The 21,250-nt window shown below is 37.4% G+C and overlaps 1 protein-coding gene across 3 annotated transcripts in view; it reads right to left on the bottom strand.

Moving 5' to 3' along the window:
• Positions 1-21,188, bottom strand: part of ASPM (assembly factor for spindle microtubules) — a 31,241-nt gene extending 10,053 nt beyond the window's left edge. For 2 of the 3 annotated variants that reach the window (XR_003926062.2, XM_030033469.2), the window contains exons 1-18: positions 20,812-21,188; positions 19,003-19,146; positions 17,275-18,622; positions 15,571-15,672; positions 14,676-14,822; positions 13,570-13,815; positions 13,346-13,413; positions 12,684-12,825; positions 12,475-12,605; positions 11,539-11,714; positions 11,293-11,438; positions 11,126-11,211; positions 9,503-9,721; positions 8,566-8,782; positions 8,334-8,479; positions 8,103-8,231; positions 6,175-6,369; positions 672-5,297 (exon numbers count right to left, since the gene is read on the bottom strand). Coding sequence is in view for 2 of the 3 variants with exons in the window: in XM_030033469.2 (XP_029889329.1) it covers positions 672-5,297; positions 6,175-6,369; positions 8,103-8,231; positions 8,334-8,479; positions 8,566-8,782; positions 9,503-9,721; positions 11,126-11,211; positions 11,293-11,438; positions 11,539-11,714; positions 12,475-12,605; positions 12,684-12,825; positions 13,346-13,413; positions 13,570-13,815; positions 14,676-14,822; positions 15,571-15,672; positions 17,275-18,622; positions 19,003-19,146; positions 20,812-21,114 (8,571 nt within the window). In the remaining variant the exon portion in view is untranslated. The remainder of the gene's footprint in view (positions 1-671; positions 5,298-6,174; positions 6,370-8,102; positions 8,232-8,333; positions 8,480-8,565; positions 8,783-9,502; positions 9,722-11,125; positions 11,212-11,292; positions 11,439-11,538; positions 11,715-12,474; positions 12,606-12,683; positions 12,826-13,345; positions 13,414-13,569; positions 13,816-14,675; positions 14,823-15,570; positions 15,673-17,274; positions 18,623-19,002; positions 19,147-20,811) is intronic. The other variant, XM_030033470.2, reaches the window with a different exon arrangement.
• Positions 21,189-21,250: the final 62 nt, after the last annotated feature.

Here is a 21,250-nt window from a genome sequence, read left to right on the forward strand (position 1 = left end):
GTGCCACTCAAGGTACCAACTGAAACACACAATAAGAATACAATTTCTCTCCTTACATTCCTCTTCAAAATGTTAGCTAGGCACTTAAATTAGTCTAGGGACATTCAATAAACCTATAAGAACTAACGTGACTGACTTACTCATGCCTTCCTAAATATGAAGAATTGTATGTACGTATGTAATGTAATGCTACATTAAAGAATGTAGCAGTCATGCCTTTTTTGCCATTTACTTCACTGTATACCCAATACTAGTGCCCATTCATTTCAACACATCAAGACAGCTTTCACTCACATTCCAGTCAAAGAAAACATTCATTAAGCTACTAATATTTATACAGGTAAAAGCCAGTTAGGACAAAAATATTCTTAAAAGAACAGAAACACACGCAAGTATCAGAACTCATTTGAAGTAGTAAAATTCTATAGGAGAAACAAGAAGAAAAAAGGAATGTTACTTTTTAAGATGAGTACCTCAGAAAGGAAAGACAAAACAGAGCTGAACTGAGACTCATTTCTGTGCACTGTAGTAGTAAGCTTTATACATCTGCCATCCATCATCCACTTCAGAAACTGATTCTACTTTAACATATAGTTTTAAAGTGTTGTTTGCAAGAGCAGTAATCTTTAAAAAACCCACACCCAAAGCCAATACTATAAATTCAAAAGTACCTGAATTTTTATTGTGCTTGCTTTAATTTTGTGAAACCTCTTCTTTTCAATGAATCCTCTGACTCTAGCCTGCACAATAATAATGTTTCTCTGTGTTTGTAAGTAAGTCATTCTTTGGTATTTCACAGTCAAGTGGGATCGGTAGCATCGTTGTAAGACAACTGCTGCTTTTTTGTAGCTTGTATACTGTGATTTAGTTTTATGCATTAGGTAATAGGCTCGTAACATAATAGCTGCTGTTCTAAGTTGAATAAATTTTCTACGCTGCACAGCCATCTGAAGAAAAGACTGAATCTTTCTTGCAGCTCGTATTTGTCTTGCTATTTTTCTTGCTTTCATACCACGGAAGGCAGACTGGATAATTACTAGTGCTTGTCTTTGAGCACAATACTCCGTTTTCTGTAAACGAGCCCTGTGACATGCTCTGTACCACCTCTGAATAGCAACTGCTGAACTCTGAATCAATTTATAGCGAGTCCTTGTTCTTTCGCATCGGAACATAGACTGGATCATTATTGCTGCTGCTTTCTTTTCAAGAAAATGCCTCCTCTCTACACGCATTTGTAAGAATGATTGCACGCACCGTGCAGCAACATTGGTTTTATACAACTGCCTGGCTTTTTTGGCACGAAAACAGGATTGAAGGCAAATGACAGCCTTTTTTATTTTTGCATAGTTTTCCATGTCAGCTTCTTTTGCCATTTTGGCTCTGAATCTTTGCTGTATAACTCTGACAGCCCAGCACAACTGTTTGTAATATCTATGTTGTATGTACATGCGATAACTAGACTGTATTACAATTGCTGAAACATGCATGATTTTCAGTTTCTGTCGTTCCTTCATGCCTCTATATGATGCTTGAATAACAAGAGCAGAATTCTTCATTGTCAGGTATTTCTTTCGTTGATTCTTTCCTTTAACATAGGACTGATAGTAGTTCTGTATAATAATAGCTGCAATTCTCATATTTTGATAGAACCTTCTATTCCTGTGCATTTTGTAGGCTGCCTGTATTGTACTAGCCGCTAAATGCATATGCTCAATACTCTTCCGCACCCTGATACCTCTGTACACAGCTTGTATATGAATAGTTGCTCTACGAAGAGAAAGATACTCTAAAGCATGCTGTCTTGACAAAATCAAAGCTCTGTATCTTCTCTGAAAGATAAGAGTAGCTGCTTTAAGAGAAAGATACCTTTGACGTTCTCCAAAAGCTTTAAAATTTTTCTGGACAACAACAACAGCACAGTGCATTTCTCGATGTTGTTTTTTTGCTTGCATGTCTCTAAAAGCCTTCTGAATACAAGTTGCCGCTTTCTTTAATGAAGAGTAACGCTGTACCGCAATTTTCTTTAGGTTATTGGCTCTGTATCTCTTCTGTATTAGCTGGGTTGCCCACTGAACTTTTCTGTAATGGCAGTACTGCCTGTACATTCGGTAGTTTCTCTGTATTGTAAGTGCTGCCTCATGTCTTTTCTTCAAGAAGCATCTTGTTTTCATCCCTCTATAGGCAGCCTGAAGAACTAAACCAGAATTGTACAGTTTTAAGTATATTTCTCTCACACGCTTCCCTTCCCTGTAAGCACGATAACGTTGCTGTATGATTACTGAAGCAAGCCTGACAGCTTGATAAGAAATGTAAATTTTACGCATTCTTAACGTTGCTTGAATAACTGTAGCAGCTTGATGCATCTGCTGCATTTTTTTTCTTACCACAAAGCCTCTATAAGCAGACTGTATGGTAACAGCAGCATTAAGGAAAGAGAGGTATTTTTGACGTTGAATTTTTGCTAGTTTTGTTGCTCTGTATTTTCTCTGAATAACAATAGCAGCTGTCTTAATGGAAAGAAAATATTTTCTTTTGAGAAAAGTTCTAAATCTTCTTTGAATAAGCTCAGCCGATTCACTCATAGTTCTTACAAGTCTTCTTGTTTTCATACCACGGAATGCAGCCTGGATACAAAGTGTAGCACTTCTCATAATCATATAGTTGTGGACTTGTGTATCTCGCTCCTTACAAGCACGGAACCACTGCTGAATCTGCCTAGTTGCCAGCAATAATTTTCTGAAATCCCTCTGTTGTTTGTGCATTCGATAATAAGATTGTATTATTGCTGCTGACTGATGCGTAGTTTTTAAGCCTTGTCGGACCTTCATGCCTCTACAGGCAGCCTGAAGGATAATGATAGACTTCTTTAGTTCCAAGTACTTTTTACGTTGTCCTTTGCCTAAACAAAATGCTCTATATTGTCTTTGAATTATAATTGCAGCCATTCTCATTGCCTGATATTTTATGTTCATGCGATGCATCTTAAACGTGGCTTGGATACAAATAGCTGCTTGATGCATACAACGAATTCGTCGTCTAATTCTTACACCTCTGTAAATTGCCTGCATTTTGACTGTGGCTTTTTTTAAAGACAAATGTTTCTGCTTTTGACATTTAGCGTGAATAATTGCACAATAACGCCTTTGAACTACTATAGCTGCAGATCTAAGTCTTTCATAGTCCTTTTTGACCAGGTAAGATTTGAAGGCAGCTTGTATAGTTGCAGCAGCTTTGTTTAGTCTGTTCAATTGTTTCCTTACAGTCATCCCACGGTAAGCTGACTGCAAGACTAACACAGCTTCCTTTGTTTTTAGATAAATTGCACGTTGGGTGTTTTTCATACAGTAAGCTCTGAAGTATTTCTGAATCACTAGAGTCGCTTCTTTTAGTTTCTTATATTTTAGTTGATTTACGTGCATTCTGTAATAGGACTGAATGATTGTTGCAAGATTATGTTTCTTTTGAATTGTTTTTCTCACAGTTTTCCCCCTCCATATTGCCTGAAGATGCACTACGGAGTTACACAGCTGAATGTATTCTTGCCGTTGCTTCTGGCCTGTAATACTGGCTCTGTAATGCTTTTGGATAGTTAGCACAGCATGGTTCATAAGTCTGAATTTTTTCAGAGCCATGAATTTTCTGAAGGCAGACTGTATCTTAGTAGCAGCAACATGCTGTCTTCGAATCTGCTTTCGTACCTTCCAGCCATGAAAAGCTGCTTGTAAAGAAAGCACTGCTGCTCTTGTCAGTAAGAAGTTCAGTCTTTGCCTGTTACCAGTCTTGTAAGTTCTGTACCACCTCTGAATCACAATGGAGGACTGAACCATTGCCTTATATTTCATTCTTGCAGCATGAACTCTAAAAGCAGTCTGAATTTTAATAGCAGCTCTATATTCAAGTTTAAGCTTTTTGCGTGCTTTATAACCCCTGTAGGCTGCCTGTAAGCAAACAGCTGCTTTTTTAACTTGCAAGAACTCCTGCCTCTGACACAGTTGCTTTTCATATGCACGATAATGTTTTTGAATGACAACAGCAGCACTATAGATGCTTAAATAACGTTGCCTATCCCTTCTCATTTTGTAGCATGCCTGAAGAAATATTGCAGTCTTCCTCCACCTTTGTATTTGTTTCCTGACAAGATAGCCTCGAACTACAGCTTGAATTGTAATGCAAGCTCCCTTCAATTTCCTATAATCTTCTGTAAGTTGAAGAGCATATCTATGAGATCGATACCTTCGCTGGACATGAAGTGTTGCCTCCTTTAATGCACAATAATGCTCATGTGCTTTCCTCATCTTTACAAAAGCTTGAATCTTTACTGTTGCATCTTTCAAGTTTTTAAATCTCTTCCGGACAATGTAAGCACGGTAACTTGACTGAATTTTTATCACAGATCTCAATATGCGAGCCTCTTTCCTGGCTTCCATTCCTCTGTAGGCAGACTGTAGGACAACAGCAGCCAGGCGCATCTTCTGGAAAGAAGCAGCTGCTTTTTTAGAAGTGACACATGCCCTATACCAAGTTTGAATTACAGAAGCAGCATTTTTAATTTCTTTATATCTTTTTACTTGTTGGTATTTTCTCACATGTGACTGCAAGGTAGTAGCAGATTTTTTTAATTGTAGAAATCTTAGTTTCTCTTTTTTTATTCTCCACAGTGATTGAACAACACAAACTGCTTTTGTTTGTCTGTATGCTTTACGTGCCTTCATGCATCTAAAAGCAGCTTGGAGAACTATCGCTGCTGCACGCTTTTGCAAATAGTACTCTCTCTCAATTTTTCCTGATTTATAAGCTCTGTAATACCGCTGAATTGCCACTATTTTTTCCCTGTGTTCCTGGTAAATACGTCTAACCAGCTGACACCTGTACCAAGCCTGAATCTTGATAACACTTTGCTTAATACATAGATACTGCTTCAAATCTCTGTGCATCCTATACCAAGACTGTATGACAAGGGCAGCCCTCTTTCTTTTAGCCAGTTTTGAAGATTGCCATTTTCTGAAATAAGTCTGAAGCACTAAAGTTGCTTTAATTTTCTGTTGAATTTTGTATTTTCTCCATCTTCTGAATGCAGACTGAATAGTAACTGCTGAAGACTTTAAGATTTCACATCTTTGCCGATCTTTTTTTGCCAACTTAGACGCACGCAGATGTCTCTGAATTGTAACAGTAGCCCAAACAATTCGTTTATATGCAGCAACAGACTTCACCATCCTTATCTTCGCTTGTACAAAAATAACATAGTATGTTAGCTGTAAATATCTTTTCCTAGCAGAGTGTCTCCTCCAATATGCCTGCAGAAAAAACCCAGAAAATTTAGTATTTTCTTCATGGTATCTTGAGTTCAGCCTAAATTTGATGACTAGCAACCTCAGACTTTTTAAGATTTCCTCACTTCTACTTAATCCCTAGGAAGATAGGCCAGATACCTACATAAAAAACCCAAAAGCCAGATGCTTGAATTATTGCTTTTTTAAGCATTTTAAAATTCTGGGAAAAAGCTAAATTTGCCCTGGCAATACAAGATTCCCTTTATAAACTATTTGATAAATCAATGATTCTTTAATCTCCACTCCAGAAAGTCTTAAGAATGTAATATTTAGCTTTGGCTAATAGTGGGGAAATTGGGGATCTTGAGAAACTGAATTAACTGCCCAACTACCAATTGGTAACTAGTATCTGCCATTCTGAATGTGCCCACTGCAGGTGTCATAACACTAGGAGAGTAATTTTATTTTTTTTAAAGCTTCTTTAAGCAATGTTCAGCAGGTGCAAAAAGTCAAGCCAACACAATCTGATCAGTCCTTACGTTGACTGTTTTAAGGCCCGGTGTTTTAATGTTTATGGTATACCAAAACTTTCACTGAAAGGGAACAATTGTTGATTTAATAGCACATTACCATTTCTCTCTGAAGAGACAAAGTTACAAAAACATCTCGGTGGGGGGAGGAAAAAAAAAAATTATTACATTTAATAGCACATTACCATTTCTCTCTGAAGAGACAAAGTTACAAAAACATCTCGGGGTGGGGGAGGAAAAAAAAAAAATTATTACATTTTCATGAAGACATCAGTTTCTGCAGGCATAAAAAATGACCCTGAGCAAGGCCTTTTGTCTTACAGGTTTCAGAGGGTTTCCTTGCTGTGTAATCTCACTTTAGATCGTATTACCTGAATGACTGTGGCAGATTTACTTCTGGCTTCCTCCAGTTTTGTCTGTTTCAGAGTTAAAAAAATCATCCTCGCTAAGTATCTTCTCCAGTGCTTCTGGATGAAAATTGCTGCATTCACTCTCTTCAGGATGCGTTGACGAGACAAGAAGTTTATTACAGATTTTTGAATTACCCGAGCAGCTCTGTCTCTTTCCTACAAAGAGTGAATTTCCATTGAACAGTTAGGATTGGAATTTTCACTCAAATTTTTGATGTATTAAAATAACTATCTAAAGCAATCTCATAAAAATTAGGCTTGTTGATACTACAGCTTTTCTTTACTCTAGTAAAAGAACTTTGCCAAGAGAGAACTTTTATTTCAGCACTGAGTTCTTTGTAAAAGGGTGGCATCGCTTAAATCTGCGTCCCCCACCTTCATAGTTCTTCCTCTTTGATACTTAATTTTTCAGCACTCCTAAGCAACCCATTTTTAAGCCTCGATTTTAGTTCTCATTCATATGATTTTAAGATATCCTTACTAATGGAGCACGCTGGAATACTTTGCAGCTATGTTTAAATAATGTAAGAGTATAAACATAGTCATACCAGCTCATGACCATCTAGCCCAGAGTTTTGCTTGCACATACCAACCAGTGTTTTTATAGTAACCCAGAGACTGTAGTAACAAACTGATGTACATAAAAGTAAAAGGAAAAAGCAACTAAACTGTAACACATCAGTATTTAGATCATCTTGTCAGAACCCTGCTAGCAGCCCATTATACTATAGGGCAAAGTACATACGCGCACATTGTAAGATTAAATAAAAAAAAAAAATAAAAAAAAAATGCCTGGAATCCTTAGAGGTTTTGTCTTTGATTCTCCCTCCCCCTACCAGCATCTTTACTATTAGTTATTTAAAAACAGTTATAAAGGGAATGTACCTACATAAGTATAACCTCTGCCCCCTTCTACACCACAGACTCTTAGAATATTTCACTTGAACACTGTTTCAACATCGAATACAATGTATCTCAGTTAGACACAGTGGTGGCATTTATCAGCCTTAACGGTGTCACAGTTCTAAAATCATCACAAGATCTGCTATAACTACCAGAAAAGCAAGAAACAAAATATCAGAACTCATGAGATTCAACTCAAAACACTGGTGAAGTTTAGCTCCTGAACAAAAATAGTAAATGCATGCAGAAGTTTAATTACTCTTTTCATCTTGTAGACATTAATAGGAATTAAAAATTAACTACTCCCTTTTTGTTTTGAGGAAGCAGTGAAACTATTTTATATTTGAAATATTAGGAAAAGGGCTTAAGGGGTGACATGCTGTAATCAGAACACGAAAAAACGAACAGTAGCCTTTAAACAAACGTAATTACTTCAGAACAGTCTTGTGGAGGACCTCGGCTCCACCGAGGTGCCTGGGGAGGATATTGACCTTGACAAGATTACAGTGTTCCCGTGAGAGAACAAGAAAGGATGAGAAGCATGCCTGGGAAACTATGTTTAAGGAATGTGTTGACCATTTGCAGTTGTGATAAGGAACCTGAAAAAGTCACCCAATGAGGGGTGAGAAAAACAACTTCTGACAACTTTTTGACCAATAAGGGACAGACATATGTACAAGGTTAACAAGTATAATGGGTATAAATTTGCTGGCTTGTAGTAATAAAAAAAACCTTCTTTGCTTGTACTATAAGAATGCATACTTGTCGTTTGTCTGTCTCAACCGCGACACAGTCTTACACAAAAGTGTTTTTTTAGTAGATTACACCACCAAGAAGGCCATATATTTTGATAATAAAAATGGTACTCATTAGTTTAAATGGTGATATCATTCTGTTAAACCTGTATACTCCAAACAGTGAATTTATATTCTTTATTTAGTATTTCTCAAAGTAGAAGCTATGAATATTGCACAGGCAGAGAGTACCTGAGAAAGTTTCAGTTCCTTTTTCATCCTGTAATTCCTCCAAGCAGACTGAATTAATCGTGCAGCTCGAGTTTCTTGCCGAAGATCTAGAAGCCGCGAACACAGAAATGATAGGTAGGTAATAACGACCTACATAAACACAGAACACAGCAAGTTAAGGGCTATACGGAAAAGCAGGACACTTTCACAGGAGAGCAGCACATATTTACATCAACTCTAAAGGCATCTTACCTTCTCATCAGGAATTGTATTTGACATGTCTGAGTGATGAATCATTGCTGGTATTCCACCTAGGTCAGAAACTGCAGCATTGATCAGCTGGAAGTTTTTCCTTTCATTGTCCAAGAGTTCCTTGTATAGGACTGAGGCAGTTACAGCTTTGCAAAGAGAAAATGTTTGTCAAATCAAATTGTGAGTAAAAGAAACAGATTTAACATGAATTTCTGTGCATCAAATAACTCACTTTGGTCAAATATTCCTTCCATAACATTTAGAGAAGTATCAGACTCCAAAAAGGATGAGGAGGAAGAGTTTAGTCCCACCGTATGAGTTCTTGAGCATTCTACTGTTTGAGTTGTACGTTGGCACACAGCTTCCAAAGGCACATAACATGGATGATAATGATGAATCAAATGACATAATACTCTACCATCTGAGAAACACACTGTGAAATTTTCCACCTGTTAAATAAAATGCAGTAAGATACAAGTTCCTTGAACTTTTGTTACCAGTTAGTTGGTATAAACTGGATATAGAATTTGTTAACTTGTACCTTTGAAAGTGAACAAGTGCAAATTTTTTTTGAACACAAAAATTTATGTAGCTAGTGCTTCTTTTGAACATTCACTGTACAGTGACATACAGCTGTGAGAAACCAGAAACAAAAAGGTGTGAATCCCTATATAGTGAGTCTCCAAGTGAAACATTTAAGAAACCAAAAAGAAAGCAATCTTTCTACAGAAGGATCCCAAAGAAAATTCTATGGATACCTTTACACTAGGTATTCAGTGCAGAAATAAGACCGATGCAAGTTCAGAACTTAAGTGCTCTATTTTACCCTTCAGAAAAACTAGCAGATGGGACTGTATTCTGACCAGAGACAAGTCTCTGAACATATTCCAGCAAAAATGTTGTATTTTTAAAAGGCATTTTTATGCATAAGACTAACTGGAAGGGGAGATCCTTTTGCTCAAATTTGTTTAAAAAGAGAGCTGCTGCTAAACCCACAGAAAGATGGTTATTTCAAATCAGATTAAACAAAGTCCAGAAGGATATTTAAAACTAATTACCATTGGCTGCTACTACATATTTGATAGTTTGAAGAATTCTGCTCTATAAAGAATAAGAATTCTTATGACAGCAAAGGATGTATTTGCTGAAATGAACACAAAACTATTTACCTTCATATTGTAAAATCCACAAACAGCATTAACCCATGCCATCAGCAGCTCGACATTGTCACTGTAACTTTGAGGTAAGGAGTTACTACTACTATCTTCTTGTAATTTACAACCATTTGGAAAAGTCTTGAGAGCACCCAATTGTGTTTTCCTTTTGTGTGCGTTCTTTAAAAACTCAATTTCTTCTTTTAACTGTTCCACATTAAGAAAAACATCCACCTATTAGGAATAAAAAAAAAAAAAAATTTTATTTGTCACCAACAGTCTGACATGTCATGCATTATAACAGCTGGATGCAGAAGCTTTAGACACGGCATTTTAAAAAGAAACTACTCTCACTACTTAGCAGTACCTGCCTCACTGAATCAGTAGTGGATAATCTGGACTTGCCAGCATAGATGGCAGCATCTGCTACCAATTGCTTCAAATAAGAGAACCTAAACCCATACTCCCACTGTTCTGTGTAAAATGGTTACTTCATTAATTAATAATTGGGGGAAACGGGGAAATTCCCTGAAACAGCCTGTGGAATTTCACCATACTTTCAGAGGAAACAACAATTTCAGAGTCTCGCCTGCATTTCTACTGAGTCCATGTAACATTCCTCCTCATTTAAGGGATTCCAATAGGACTTGAGCTGGTGTTGTGATGGTATAAGAAGATTAGGAGAACAAGCAGGATATCCACAGGGTTTGGATAAAGCCACTGCTCACTGAAATTATTTCTTTAATCAAAAGCAATGCAACTGTGACACATGCCTACAGGAGAACTAACTGGAAGAAGGTAACTACTCAATACTGTAACAGTAGTTAAGTAAGAAAGTAGTTACATTTGATTTTTATTATGTTATTCTGGCTCTCTGATAGTTCTGTGGCTATAGTTTTGGAAATTCTTGCTTTAGATATAGTTAATTGTACTTACATTCCTGACTACTTAGTGGTGAAATTCCACCTCAACTTGTATCTTTTACCTTTCATACTTTATGTTCCTTCCAGATAGATTCATCAGCTAGATACTTATTTTCAAACCACTATCCAACTCAAGTTAACTCTTAAAACAGTCTTAAGAAAGTCTTATTTTTGCTTCCTCTACCAATTTTTTCCAGTGGCTTTGAAATGCCATTACAGTAATGCCTAAGAAATCTTAATTCTTATTTCAAGAATGTTTCTTCAAATTGACTGTTTCAGACAAATGGAAAAATGCAGAAATGCTATAGCTTCAGAGCTTACTCTATAATTGTCTATCAGTGTAATCTCAAAATGTCCTTTTTAGTTAATAAGAGCTTACCAGCATTCTGAGACCAATATTATTTTACTCTTAATTATCAATTCTGTTGACATACAGCATAAATGCAGAAGTTAAGTTTTTTCCAAAAGCTTGTATAAATGTGTACAAGAAAAAGCACAGTTAAAATATTATCTAAACTGTATTGTTAGGGAACAGTTAGCAGGTTTAGGTAAAGTTTGCATGGCACTTTGAACATACACAGAGGACTATTTAATAGTCTAAAATTTGATTAGTAGAGGCTTTCACAGACAACAAATATTCCTGAAAGACTGGTGTTTTAATTATCTCTCACTTGTAATTAGTAACAAACAACCAAAATAAGTAATTGAATAATACCTGGAAGGCAAAGACAATTTTCCACAGGAGTGCTAATGTTCGTTCTCTGTGTCTATCTACAATATCCCTGGAGTCAATTGAAGTACCTATGAAATAAAACAAGGAATTAAAAGTGTGCACACTAGTCCTCTGATGCACTTAGAATAACCCTGATTTCTAGGCCTTACCACTTTCATCTTTCAAGTGAATTCCTCGCTCTTTAAGGACATTAAGAACAATGTCAACATTATGTATCTTCTGTAGACGACTTATTGCAGGAACTCTCAGTTGCTTTGAAAGATTCCAGTTTTTGGTGAGAAGTTCAATTGTTCTCCTAACAAAGGGAATTTCACAGTTTAATGTCTTAGCTGAGCTTATATTAATTATTATATAAAAGAAAATAAATAGCTCAAAATAATTCTGTATCAACGCACACAAGACGAATGCCACATTGCAAGTCCGCAGCCAGATTGGTTACAGCAAAATCAAATTCATCAAGTGGAGTTTGCATATGACTGACAGGTAGTCCTAAGAAACCAAGATGGCGGGAAAGGTCACCTTCACCACTCAGGAAGTCCCGAGAAAATGCAAGCAGAAGGTCTTTGCTAGCCTAAAAAACAAACAAAAAAACCCAACAACAACAACAACAAAATCATCTTAACACTGCAGTATTTGTCAAGTAGAACACAATTTTCATCCCTTGACCCTCAAACTGCATTCCATATTTCTTTACCTAATACTTAAAATTATTATTTTTTTTTAATTTATTTTTAGCCAGCTTTAATTTTCATTGTACCTGGCTACCACGTCACTGAAAGCACCACCAAATTCAGGAATACTTTTTTCTCAGTCTGTCTGCCTACATAGTACAAACCCCCAAAAAAGGTGATTTTATTTGAACATAACATATTTGTTAATGAAAGTCTTTGTATGACAGATGTTGCACGGTCTTTCTTATCACAGCAAAACAACAGAAAAAACACACACAGAAAAGCCCATCAAATTGACTTGCAGTTTAAGATGAGCTGCAGTATGCTAGAGTGATATTTAAAAATAGTGCAGAAGCTTAGATTTAGAGAGGGAAGCCATATAACCAAGATAATGGAGTCCGTCCTACAGGATAAACACCTCAAAATTTTCTTGGGAATTCCTTTCATGACCATGAGATAATGTGTTGAGAATGTTCATGCAAAAGGCTGAACAGGCAAGACTTGTTAAAGAAAAGTACATAGATCAAGAAAAACCCCACCAAAACTAAAAACCACCACCAAACCCCAAAACAAACGACCCAAAAATAATATATATAAATATATAGTACATTGAATCTTAGGACAATATTGGAGGGAGACATCAAACCACAGCTCTCTTACCTTGAACTCTGCATCCTTACAAAAGAGGCAAGGGTCATGGTCCATAATTCTGGACTGCTTGGCACAATCCAGAAAGCAAACTAACAGCAGCAATTTTTTCAGAGTGAATTTTGACAAAGCTTCTTCATGACCTAAAAAGATAGAACCCATTAAGGGCTAGTTCCAAAATTAAGTGCTAAAAATAACCTATTTTTGGAAGTAGTAGTTACCTTCTCGGTAAAGGTGAGGCACAGTGGGATGTCTGTATTCAGCTGCAATGTCAGGGTTCCAAAGCAAGCGATTAAGGATAAATATTGCTAAACCCATAACATCACTATTACTCTCCAAAGCTATCAGTTCTCCATAAACAGTCTAATATGAAAGGAGGGGAAAGAAAACAGAACCATTAAAAATTACTTCAAATACTATGAGGATTTTTTTGAATAACATACATTACTGAAATTCTGAAGTAGTAAATGGTAATTAGTCTCTAAAAATCGATCAGTTTTTCAAATTAGTCACTGAAGGATAAAACCAAAGGAAATTTCAGAATATCCAGTCTCATTTCAAAACATGTATGATCATCTGCATTTGAAGAATCGATCAGGAACTTCCTTAAGACAACTGCATTTTTCTCCAGTCCAGTAAAGAGTGAAACTGATAGGAGACTGCTTTTCTGTTATCGGTCAGGGAGTTAACTTCCACTTCCCTTGATTAAATATTTTCCTTTTTAATAAGGTAAGCACTTTTCTAAAGCAAGTCTGTTGTAATTGAATTAAACCTACTTGGATTATTAAAACAGAAAGTACAAAGAAACCTGAAATATCCCCTACTAAAAAAAATGCTAGATGTCCTTTAAACTTTGATTATAGACTACAAATTCTGCACTTACCTCCAGACCTATACGCAGCCACAAAGGGTTGTAAGATAAAAGCCAGTTAAGGACTTTCTGCCTCTCTCCTGCAAGACAGCATCTTGTAGTATTATATCCAGCAAACACTTCATATTATAGCAAGAATTTATCTCAAACGATTTTAGATTAAACCAACTTAGTGTGTGAATAATCCTTTTTCTACTTACAAGAAAAGAGAGGATGCAATGTTTTAGTATTCTTACCTACATCTTTCCAGAGGTGTCTGTCTCTACGAACTAGCAAACGTCTAGTTTCAATCTCGACTTCCAGCTTCTTAATAGCCTGAACCATTGTTTCAGATGTAAACAAACAGCAAGCATCACGTCGTAATTTATTCAGCTTACGATGAGCCGTATAAGCTTTTAGAGATGCTTCATCTTTTGTTGGTGCTTTAGGAACACTGGTTTTATGATGGTTCTCTTCTCCCAAGATAAGAGCAGCTGCATTTACTGTTTAAACATACACAAAAAGCACGCATTTACATCTCAAATAAAGGTAGCTTTGCCCACCTCATTTATTTTTTTCCTCTCGTAAGTTCACATTTTGTTATTTTCCTTCTGACTACTGATTTTATCCCTCAGGAAGCTTATCAGCTGTTGCACTAAACATACATTGTCAAGTGCATGCATATTATTCAAATATTTAATATAACAACACTTATGAAATAAGTGAGCAGTGCTAGAATTCAGTTTTAACATTAATTGTACTATCTTCTATTTTTCAGATTGAAGCTAAAGATAGAGGAAAAAGTACCTTAGCATCATTTTAGTAAAGTGACAGTTATAATGTTCTTCAGGAGATGGGGATTACCCACTCAACACCCACTGAGAGCACTGCAGCTACATGTTCCAGTGTGTATTTCTTGTTGCAAAGCACACTCCCCATTCAGGTGTGTGGCATGCTGTGCATGAGCAAGTGTGCCATTCACACTTATCACAAGGGGAAAATACAACTCTGAAAAGGGTTAGTTATATACTTCTGCTGGGATGGACAGCACTGTCTGCAGTGTGAGAATTGCTTTTTGTTTAGCATATTCCATGTTTTCTATCATAACCGCCACTGAAAGACATTACCAAATATTTGGTTTATTATTATCACAGTATTAAGTCAAAGGCTGAAAAGAGAAACACAGGTGATACATAAAAATTAAAAACCAAAAATCTACTCTTACCTAAGAGCTTAACGTTACACAAACTAGTGACAAGTTGGGACTAGTGTTAAGCTAGTACTACGATTCATTGATGTTAATAAAGCACATCATATAATGTTTAAGAACATTAAAAGACAGTGAAAATTCTTGTACTCTTACCTTGTGAGGTGTTTGTTTTTACACTGAAGTCGTCTGGAGTAAGTACAAAATTTAACCACCAGGTGAAACCTCGTTGCTGCTTCTCCTTCCAACGTTCATCATAAAACATGTTTTTAGCAGCAAAAGGCATTGGGTGCCTAGGAAGGACTTAAAAAAAAAAAAAAGTGTAAGTCTCTCCAGTTCTTGAAATGTTTGATAACCTATATGCATTTCATTGTGGAAAGGATTAATGTTTGATACTCCATTTAGCACTACAGCAGAAAAAAGCAGATTGTTAGAATCTTATGAACTTGCAGATCAGCCCCCATTAAAATAAATTTCAGCCACAAAACATGGATTAAGTTATAAAGCAGTAGAGCAAAGACAAGATTTCTAGAACCCAGGCCATTTGCAATGCACAGCTTGTGGCAAAACCAAGTTGAGTTGGACTACATCCAGAAAGAACCATTTTACGGATGCATTTTTCTGATCAGATCAACTTAGTATTATTAGCTCTGCAAAATAAGTATCTTTTTGGTAAGAAGTTTTCTCTTCTTAGGTATTTTATTGTTGTATTAAAATGTTATCAGATATGGAAGAGGCATTTCACTGATAACCATCAGTCAGCTGGGAACATATCTGTAATGTAGCTTTTACACTTACAGGCAAAACTGGAGGAAAGTAACATTTACATTCAGCTGGCCATGTGTTGCAACCAATTTTCTTATGAGTAGTCAAAATGGTTACATATGAAACATTACATATGTTTTTATACTAGATAATGATTCATTGTAGGTACAATCTTCTATTTTATCTCAACTCTAACCAGATGGGTCTTAACAATAGCTAGCAGTACAGCAATTGTGACATTCAGTTCAGTGTGTACTGTTTTGCTAAATACCAGAAGTCTGCCTACCTGTTTTCAGTGGTTTCACAAACGTCAGGTGAGACTGAGCCAATCCAGGGATGGGTTTACTAATTCTGTTGGTAGTTCTAGATGCTTTCTGAAGTGAAGAACCTACAAAAGCATTAACACACAAATATCAACTACAAATATGTCAGTGAAAGAGCAGCCTGACTTGCGTTAGTTTAGGCATCAAGGCACTAGCTAATAAGTATTATCCACCACATCACAGTAGGACTTAAATAAAACACAAGGAAAAAACGCAGATCTAGGCTTTCTGAACTCTCAACATACAAAAATACGCACTTTTAGCACAATCATTTTGTTACACTGACACCAAACAAAGGATTAAAAAAGTATGCTGTTGCAGATGGACGATAGTTGCTGCCTGACACCCACTGACAAGTTGGTAATTCAGAAACGAAAAAGATAAGAGATCAGAAATTACAGGTTGAACTCTCCTGCTTAGCTGAAGGAGTGTTTTTCATAGAACATTCACTTCTAGAAGTGAAGAAGTCATTCCAATTTCTCATGCACTTCTAATAAATTTTAAATACATTCTGATAATTTTTAATAAAGTTGGATCTTGAGTGGATTAAATTAATGATAGGCATTTCAAAGTTAACTTTTAGTAGTGAAACATTATTTGTCTTTGTGAAGCCTAGAGACAATGCCCAGGCAATTAAAAGAATAACAGGTTATATTTCTCAAGAAAAATTATCAGAAGAACATAACTCAAAGCTGTCATCATTTTTGTGTTTCACAACTGGGATGGAGAGACACCAAAGTCATTTTGAGCTCACAGAATACTTCCTTCTCCAGCCCATCTATCCTTACCCTAATGGATGAATAGAAATAACCTGGTAGACAACACAGCTTTTCCTGCTGCACACTAACACTGTTAGTGTGTTATGTTTTTATGTAGACTATCTTAAAAAGCCTGAAACCGAAGTGCATTACTGAAAGCCCCATATCAAATCTAGATCACAGAACAGATAATTTGAACTGAAGAAAGCAGCACGTTACTTTGATCTGAAAGCCACGATGAATTTTTCCTGTTAGTTATATTGCAGGGACTGCATAAAGATTCTGCAAATTAAATGCTTCTTTCAGTTACAGACCCTCATTCTTTTTCTATTCCAGAGCATATCTGGGAACGGAACATTGAGAAAACCCAAAATACATTGAAATACAAGAAGTCAACTTCTTCTGATCTTCAAGCAACAAAGTATTGGCAAACTGTAAAGGCAGAAAGATCTACACAGGGCTAACAACAAACTAATTACAGACAGTAAAAAGCAGGCAGTGTGAACAAGACTTGGGAACTACATGTTTGAAAACACATGACAACAGCAATGGAGTCAAATAGTCACAATGGTAAGTGTACATGTGACAGAAATCTCGTGCAGTGAGTAAGTTTCTAGTAAATTTGAATTACATGAGGGGTCTGCTCAAGAACTGCCAGACACTTTTCCTGTTACTGTCATTAACAAGGTTTACAAAAGAATAAAGTAAATCTGAAGCCAATTAGATAACCAAAACGCTGACCGAGTTTTCAAATTTTTAAAATGCAGATAATATCTAACAAATTACAAAGGCCCACATTTCAGAGATATGAAATGTTCCCAACTGTTGCTAGACAGTTCAGTTTGTTATACAAATTTCATAATCAAAGGCATCTTTCATAAAGTGGTAAATGAAGGAAATACTGCTCACCAGCTTTCTTTCTCTGCCCTACTCGGTTTGTGGGTTTGAAGGCTGATGGTCTCACAGTATGCGTTTTATTGTCCACGCTAGATGTAAGAGTTCTTTTTCTTTCCACTTCTTCCACATACACTGGAGCTGTAACTCTATTATTTTCTACATATATTTCACTTTTCCTCTTACGACACAAAATTGATCGACTAGGAGATGAATTTACTTTGTCATTGTGACACTTATTTTCAGCTGAAATGGGACCTATAACTGGAAGGTGTTTAGATATTTCTGCTTTTGTATGTACAGGCACCACATTAGCACATTCCATTATTGCTTTACTAAGGCATTTTTTAGATTTTGGCTGGAGAGTTTCCATTCTTTTTTCTTCAGCAGCATCAGGCTTACTTTTGATCACAGTGGCAGAAAGAATTGGACGCTTTTTTGGTTGCTCTCTGCAAAAAGAATTGCAAGTCTGAAGTTCCTCTGTAGAAGGAAAACTGAAGTGATTTTCTTTGGGTTTGTCATAATGAAGTACCTGTGATTCTACTTTATGCATCTCAAAGACTTCATTTAAGTTGTGTTCTATACGAACATGTGGTTTTGTCTCTACGTCTCCATTTTTTTTCCATTTTGAGGGTAGAAATTTCTTTACAATATAAGTCTCTGTAGTAGATGATATTAAAGCTGCCTCAAGTTTAGGAGTCTTTGATTCCTTATCTGACAAGCTGTCTTTCACAAATTGATCAGGTGACAGAATCGGAACAGACTGCTCTATTTTATCTATATCCACTTGATAACTGTCTTTTACAAAAGAATCTGGACTTAAAATTCTCCTTGTACTTAAAACAGGCACAGATGCTGAGTGTTCTGGAGTGCAAACTGGTGAGAGTGTACAATTAAGAACGACTTCATTGTTTGAAATTGGCTGTTGTGCTAATCCAGTAGAACTGCATGCACTTTCAGGTTTTAATTCATTGTGCTCATTAACAAATTTCTTGACATTACAGCTGTCTATTTCAGGCAATAACTCCTCATTTATAGTGGCAGCAATATCTGAGAACGTAGTAGATCGTCTCATTGCAAGTGGTGTGCAAATAGTATTACAATGTTCCTCTAGCATTGGTGCAATAGGAGATATTGGCAATTTATTTTCTGAGCCAGCAAGAGAGTCATTTCCTGGGGAAATACTATTTTGCATTGTGTTCTGATTTTCACATGGCTGAAGTGGGCTTCTAAAGCCATCCACCTTCTGGGAAACTTGAAAGGTTTTATTAACATTTTTAACTTCTGAAGTACTTTTTTTAACTTTTATTGAAGCAGATGTTTCTGAAGAGTTTTTCTTTTTTATAGTATCCCAAAGACTCTTCTGAAAAAGAACCATAAATAAAAGTTACTACGCTGAATTTCTACATACTTTTATGAGTAAAACTGAACATTGCTAGTGTTTTCATGCAAAGTCTAAAAATACTATAAAAAGAACACCTAGTCCAAAATTCACCCTAAGTTATTTCCAGGCTTGAGAACAGCTTTTTTGGTCATGTTTCAGTTTTATTCTCTAAGCTGTAATTCACCAGTATCTACTTTCCAACCCAGCTGAAAAATTTTGAAGACAATGAGCATTCCCACAGGCAGCATCATTCATCAATTTTTAATTCTCCTTCATTGAATTCTCTAATAATAAAAACAATATCTGTGTCAGCTATGCCAAAGTAATAGAACTAAGATACATAATAAACACACGCTCACCTTTTTCTTCAGAGGCTGCTCAGCAACACCCAGGAGCACAGCTTGATGTTTTACAATGCCATTAATAATAAAAGCTACCAGTTCTCTGACTTTTCCTTCTTCTAATGGTGTCCATGTTACAGAAACAAAGATTCTTTGTCCTGACTATTGGAGAAAAAGAAAAGTTTAATATCTAGCACTTAGGTACACTTATGTAACATCAAAGATAGAGTAATTAAATCAAATGCAAAGCGGTACACAGAAGTAACGTGTATTCTGACAACATGAAATGATAAACAATCGTTAAATGTTTAAATGTCAATCTTCCCTTCTGACATGTAAATTTAAGCAACCTTTATCAAAAATGTTGTCTTACTAAAAGGGCATATACCTCTTAATGAAACTATAATGGAAAGCAAGCAAGAACACATATAAATATAACACATAGTAGAAAGGACAAGATTTGAGTAAAGGTAAGTAGAAGAAATTACATAATTTTTTGCACATATTAACCAAGTCAGTCCTCTAAAGTGATTTGAAGAGAATTATATTTCGACTCACAATCAGAGGTTGATTTTTAGGACCTTAGCTGAATCTAAATAAGTGTCAAATTTTTTAGTCAAATGACCTGCAAAGATGAGAATTAACACAGAAGTTCATTGAATAAAAATAAAGACACTGCAAACTAACAAGGAAGTCGTGGAGCTATCTATGATCTATGTAAAGATTCTTCGTGCACAGTGACCTCTACCGAATTGTTTTGGTGCTCTGCTGAAACCAATACTAACAAACCAAAAGAATAGTTATACATCAGACAAAATCAGAGAGACTGTGAAAATAACCAATGTCTTGAGCATTTGAATTAGGAGTTCCACCTCCTCGGGCAGATGCATTTAGTGAAAACATACAGACTAATTCAATATGCGCTTATACAGTAAAGCCGGTCAACAATGGTAAGTATTCATTAATTACTATAGGAACTTGTTATTCAAATACTTTACAGGGAGATTCTAGCCTGTCTGTATAAGCACACTGTTGCAAGAGATCTCCAGAGAGCTTCTTCCTCTCTCACAGAGACTCTGGAGAGTCTAGATTACCATAGATAGACATTTGTCTAAATTGTCCTTTTAAAAAGCAGCATTAATTGGATTAACCACAGTTTATATTTCCTTGGGAATCGTAAAGATTTATTCCTAGATTAAGCCTGCTTTGCTCTCTGTTGTATTATGAACATGCAGAACAGTGAATTAGTATCCTCTTCACAACCTCCCTCAGCCTTTTTCCTAAACAAATGTCGTCCGTCTTTTTGAGATCACTTTTAAAACACCTCTTATTTTTCTGTCTCTGCCTTTAAAACCACACTCCCAGAGAACAATTAATTATTTTTTTTTTCACCTTACTGCAGAAAACCCCTCTGTTGAGCCAGGATTTAGTGCTTTCGCAGCCTGTGACAGCCCCAAGAGGTTTAATCCGCCATCTAAAGCTCCAGTACACCACCCGCAGCGGGGATACAGCTTTTGGGGTACGGGCTACCTAAAAACCTAGCTCTACGCGGCCAGATGACGCGTAGGACTTCTCCCGGGAGAGGATTACGCTGCAAACCGGTAACACTACTCACGCCGGCGGAGGGGCTTTCTCCGCCACCGAAGAGCGGCAGGCGGGGAGCGGCCCGGCCCCCCTTCGCCTCCAGCCCTTGCAACCGCCCAGCACCCCTGCCCGCAGGGCACGCCTCGGGGTCCCCTCGTGTGTCACACACACACTCGTACACACCCATCCACCCACCTCCGCTCCCTGCCTCAGCTTCGCGCCCCCCCCCGCCTCTGCCGGTACCTGCACAGAAAAGCGGCGATGCTCAATATTGAAGCCTCTGGCAGAAGCCGGGAAGCGGTCGACGACCACCTCGGCGTCCTCCGCGTTGGGGTTGTCGATGGCCAGGAGGCGCGTGCGGGAGGCACCGACGCGCAGGCTGCCGAAGCTGAGGAACGGCGGCCGAGAGAAGTGGCTCAGAACCAGCACAGCGAGGGCCTCGTCCGCGTCCTGCTCATTCCCCCGCGCGGCCCAGCGCCGCCGCCTAGGGCTAGCGGCGGACCTCAGCTCCCACACCGCCGCTCCAGGGAAGAAACCCGCGGCCATGCCCGGGGCAGAATCCCAGAGCGGGACCGACTTCAGTTCTCCACACCGCCAGGGCTCCGCCACCGCACCAACCGCCGCACCTCCGCCCGCCCGCCCGTTCAAACCTGACGCCCCCGCCAATCCCCGCGCGGGCCCG

The sequence above is a fragment of the Aquila chrysaetos genome, chromosome 12, assembly GCF_900496995.4.
Source record: "Aquila chrysaetos chrysaetos chromosome 12, bAquChr1.4, whole genome shotgun sequence".
Taxonomy (NCBI): Eukaryota; Metazoa; Chordata; class Aves; order Accipitriformes; family Accipitridae; genus Aquila; species Aquila chrysaetos.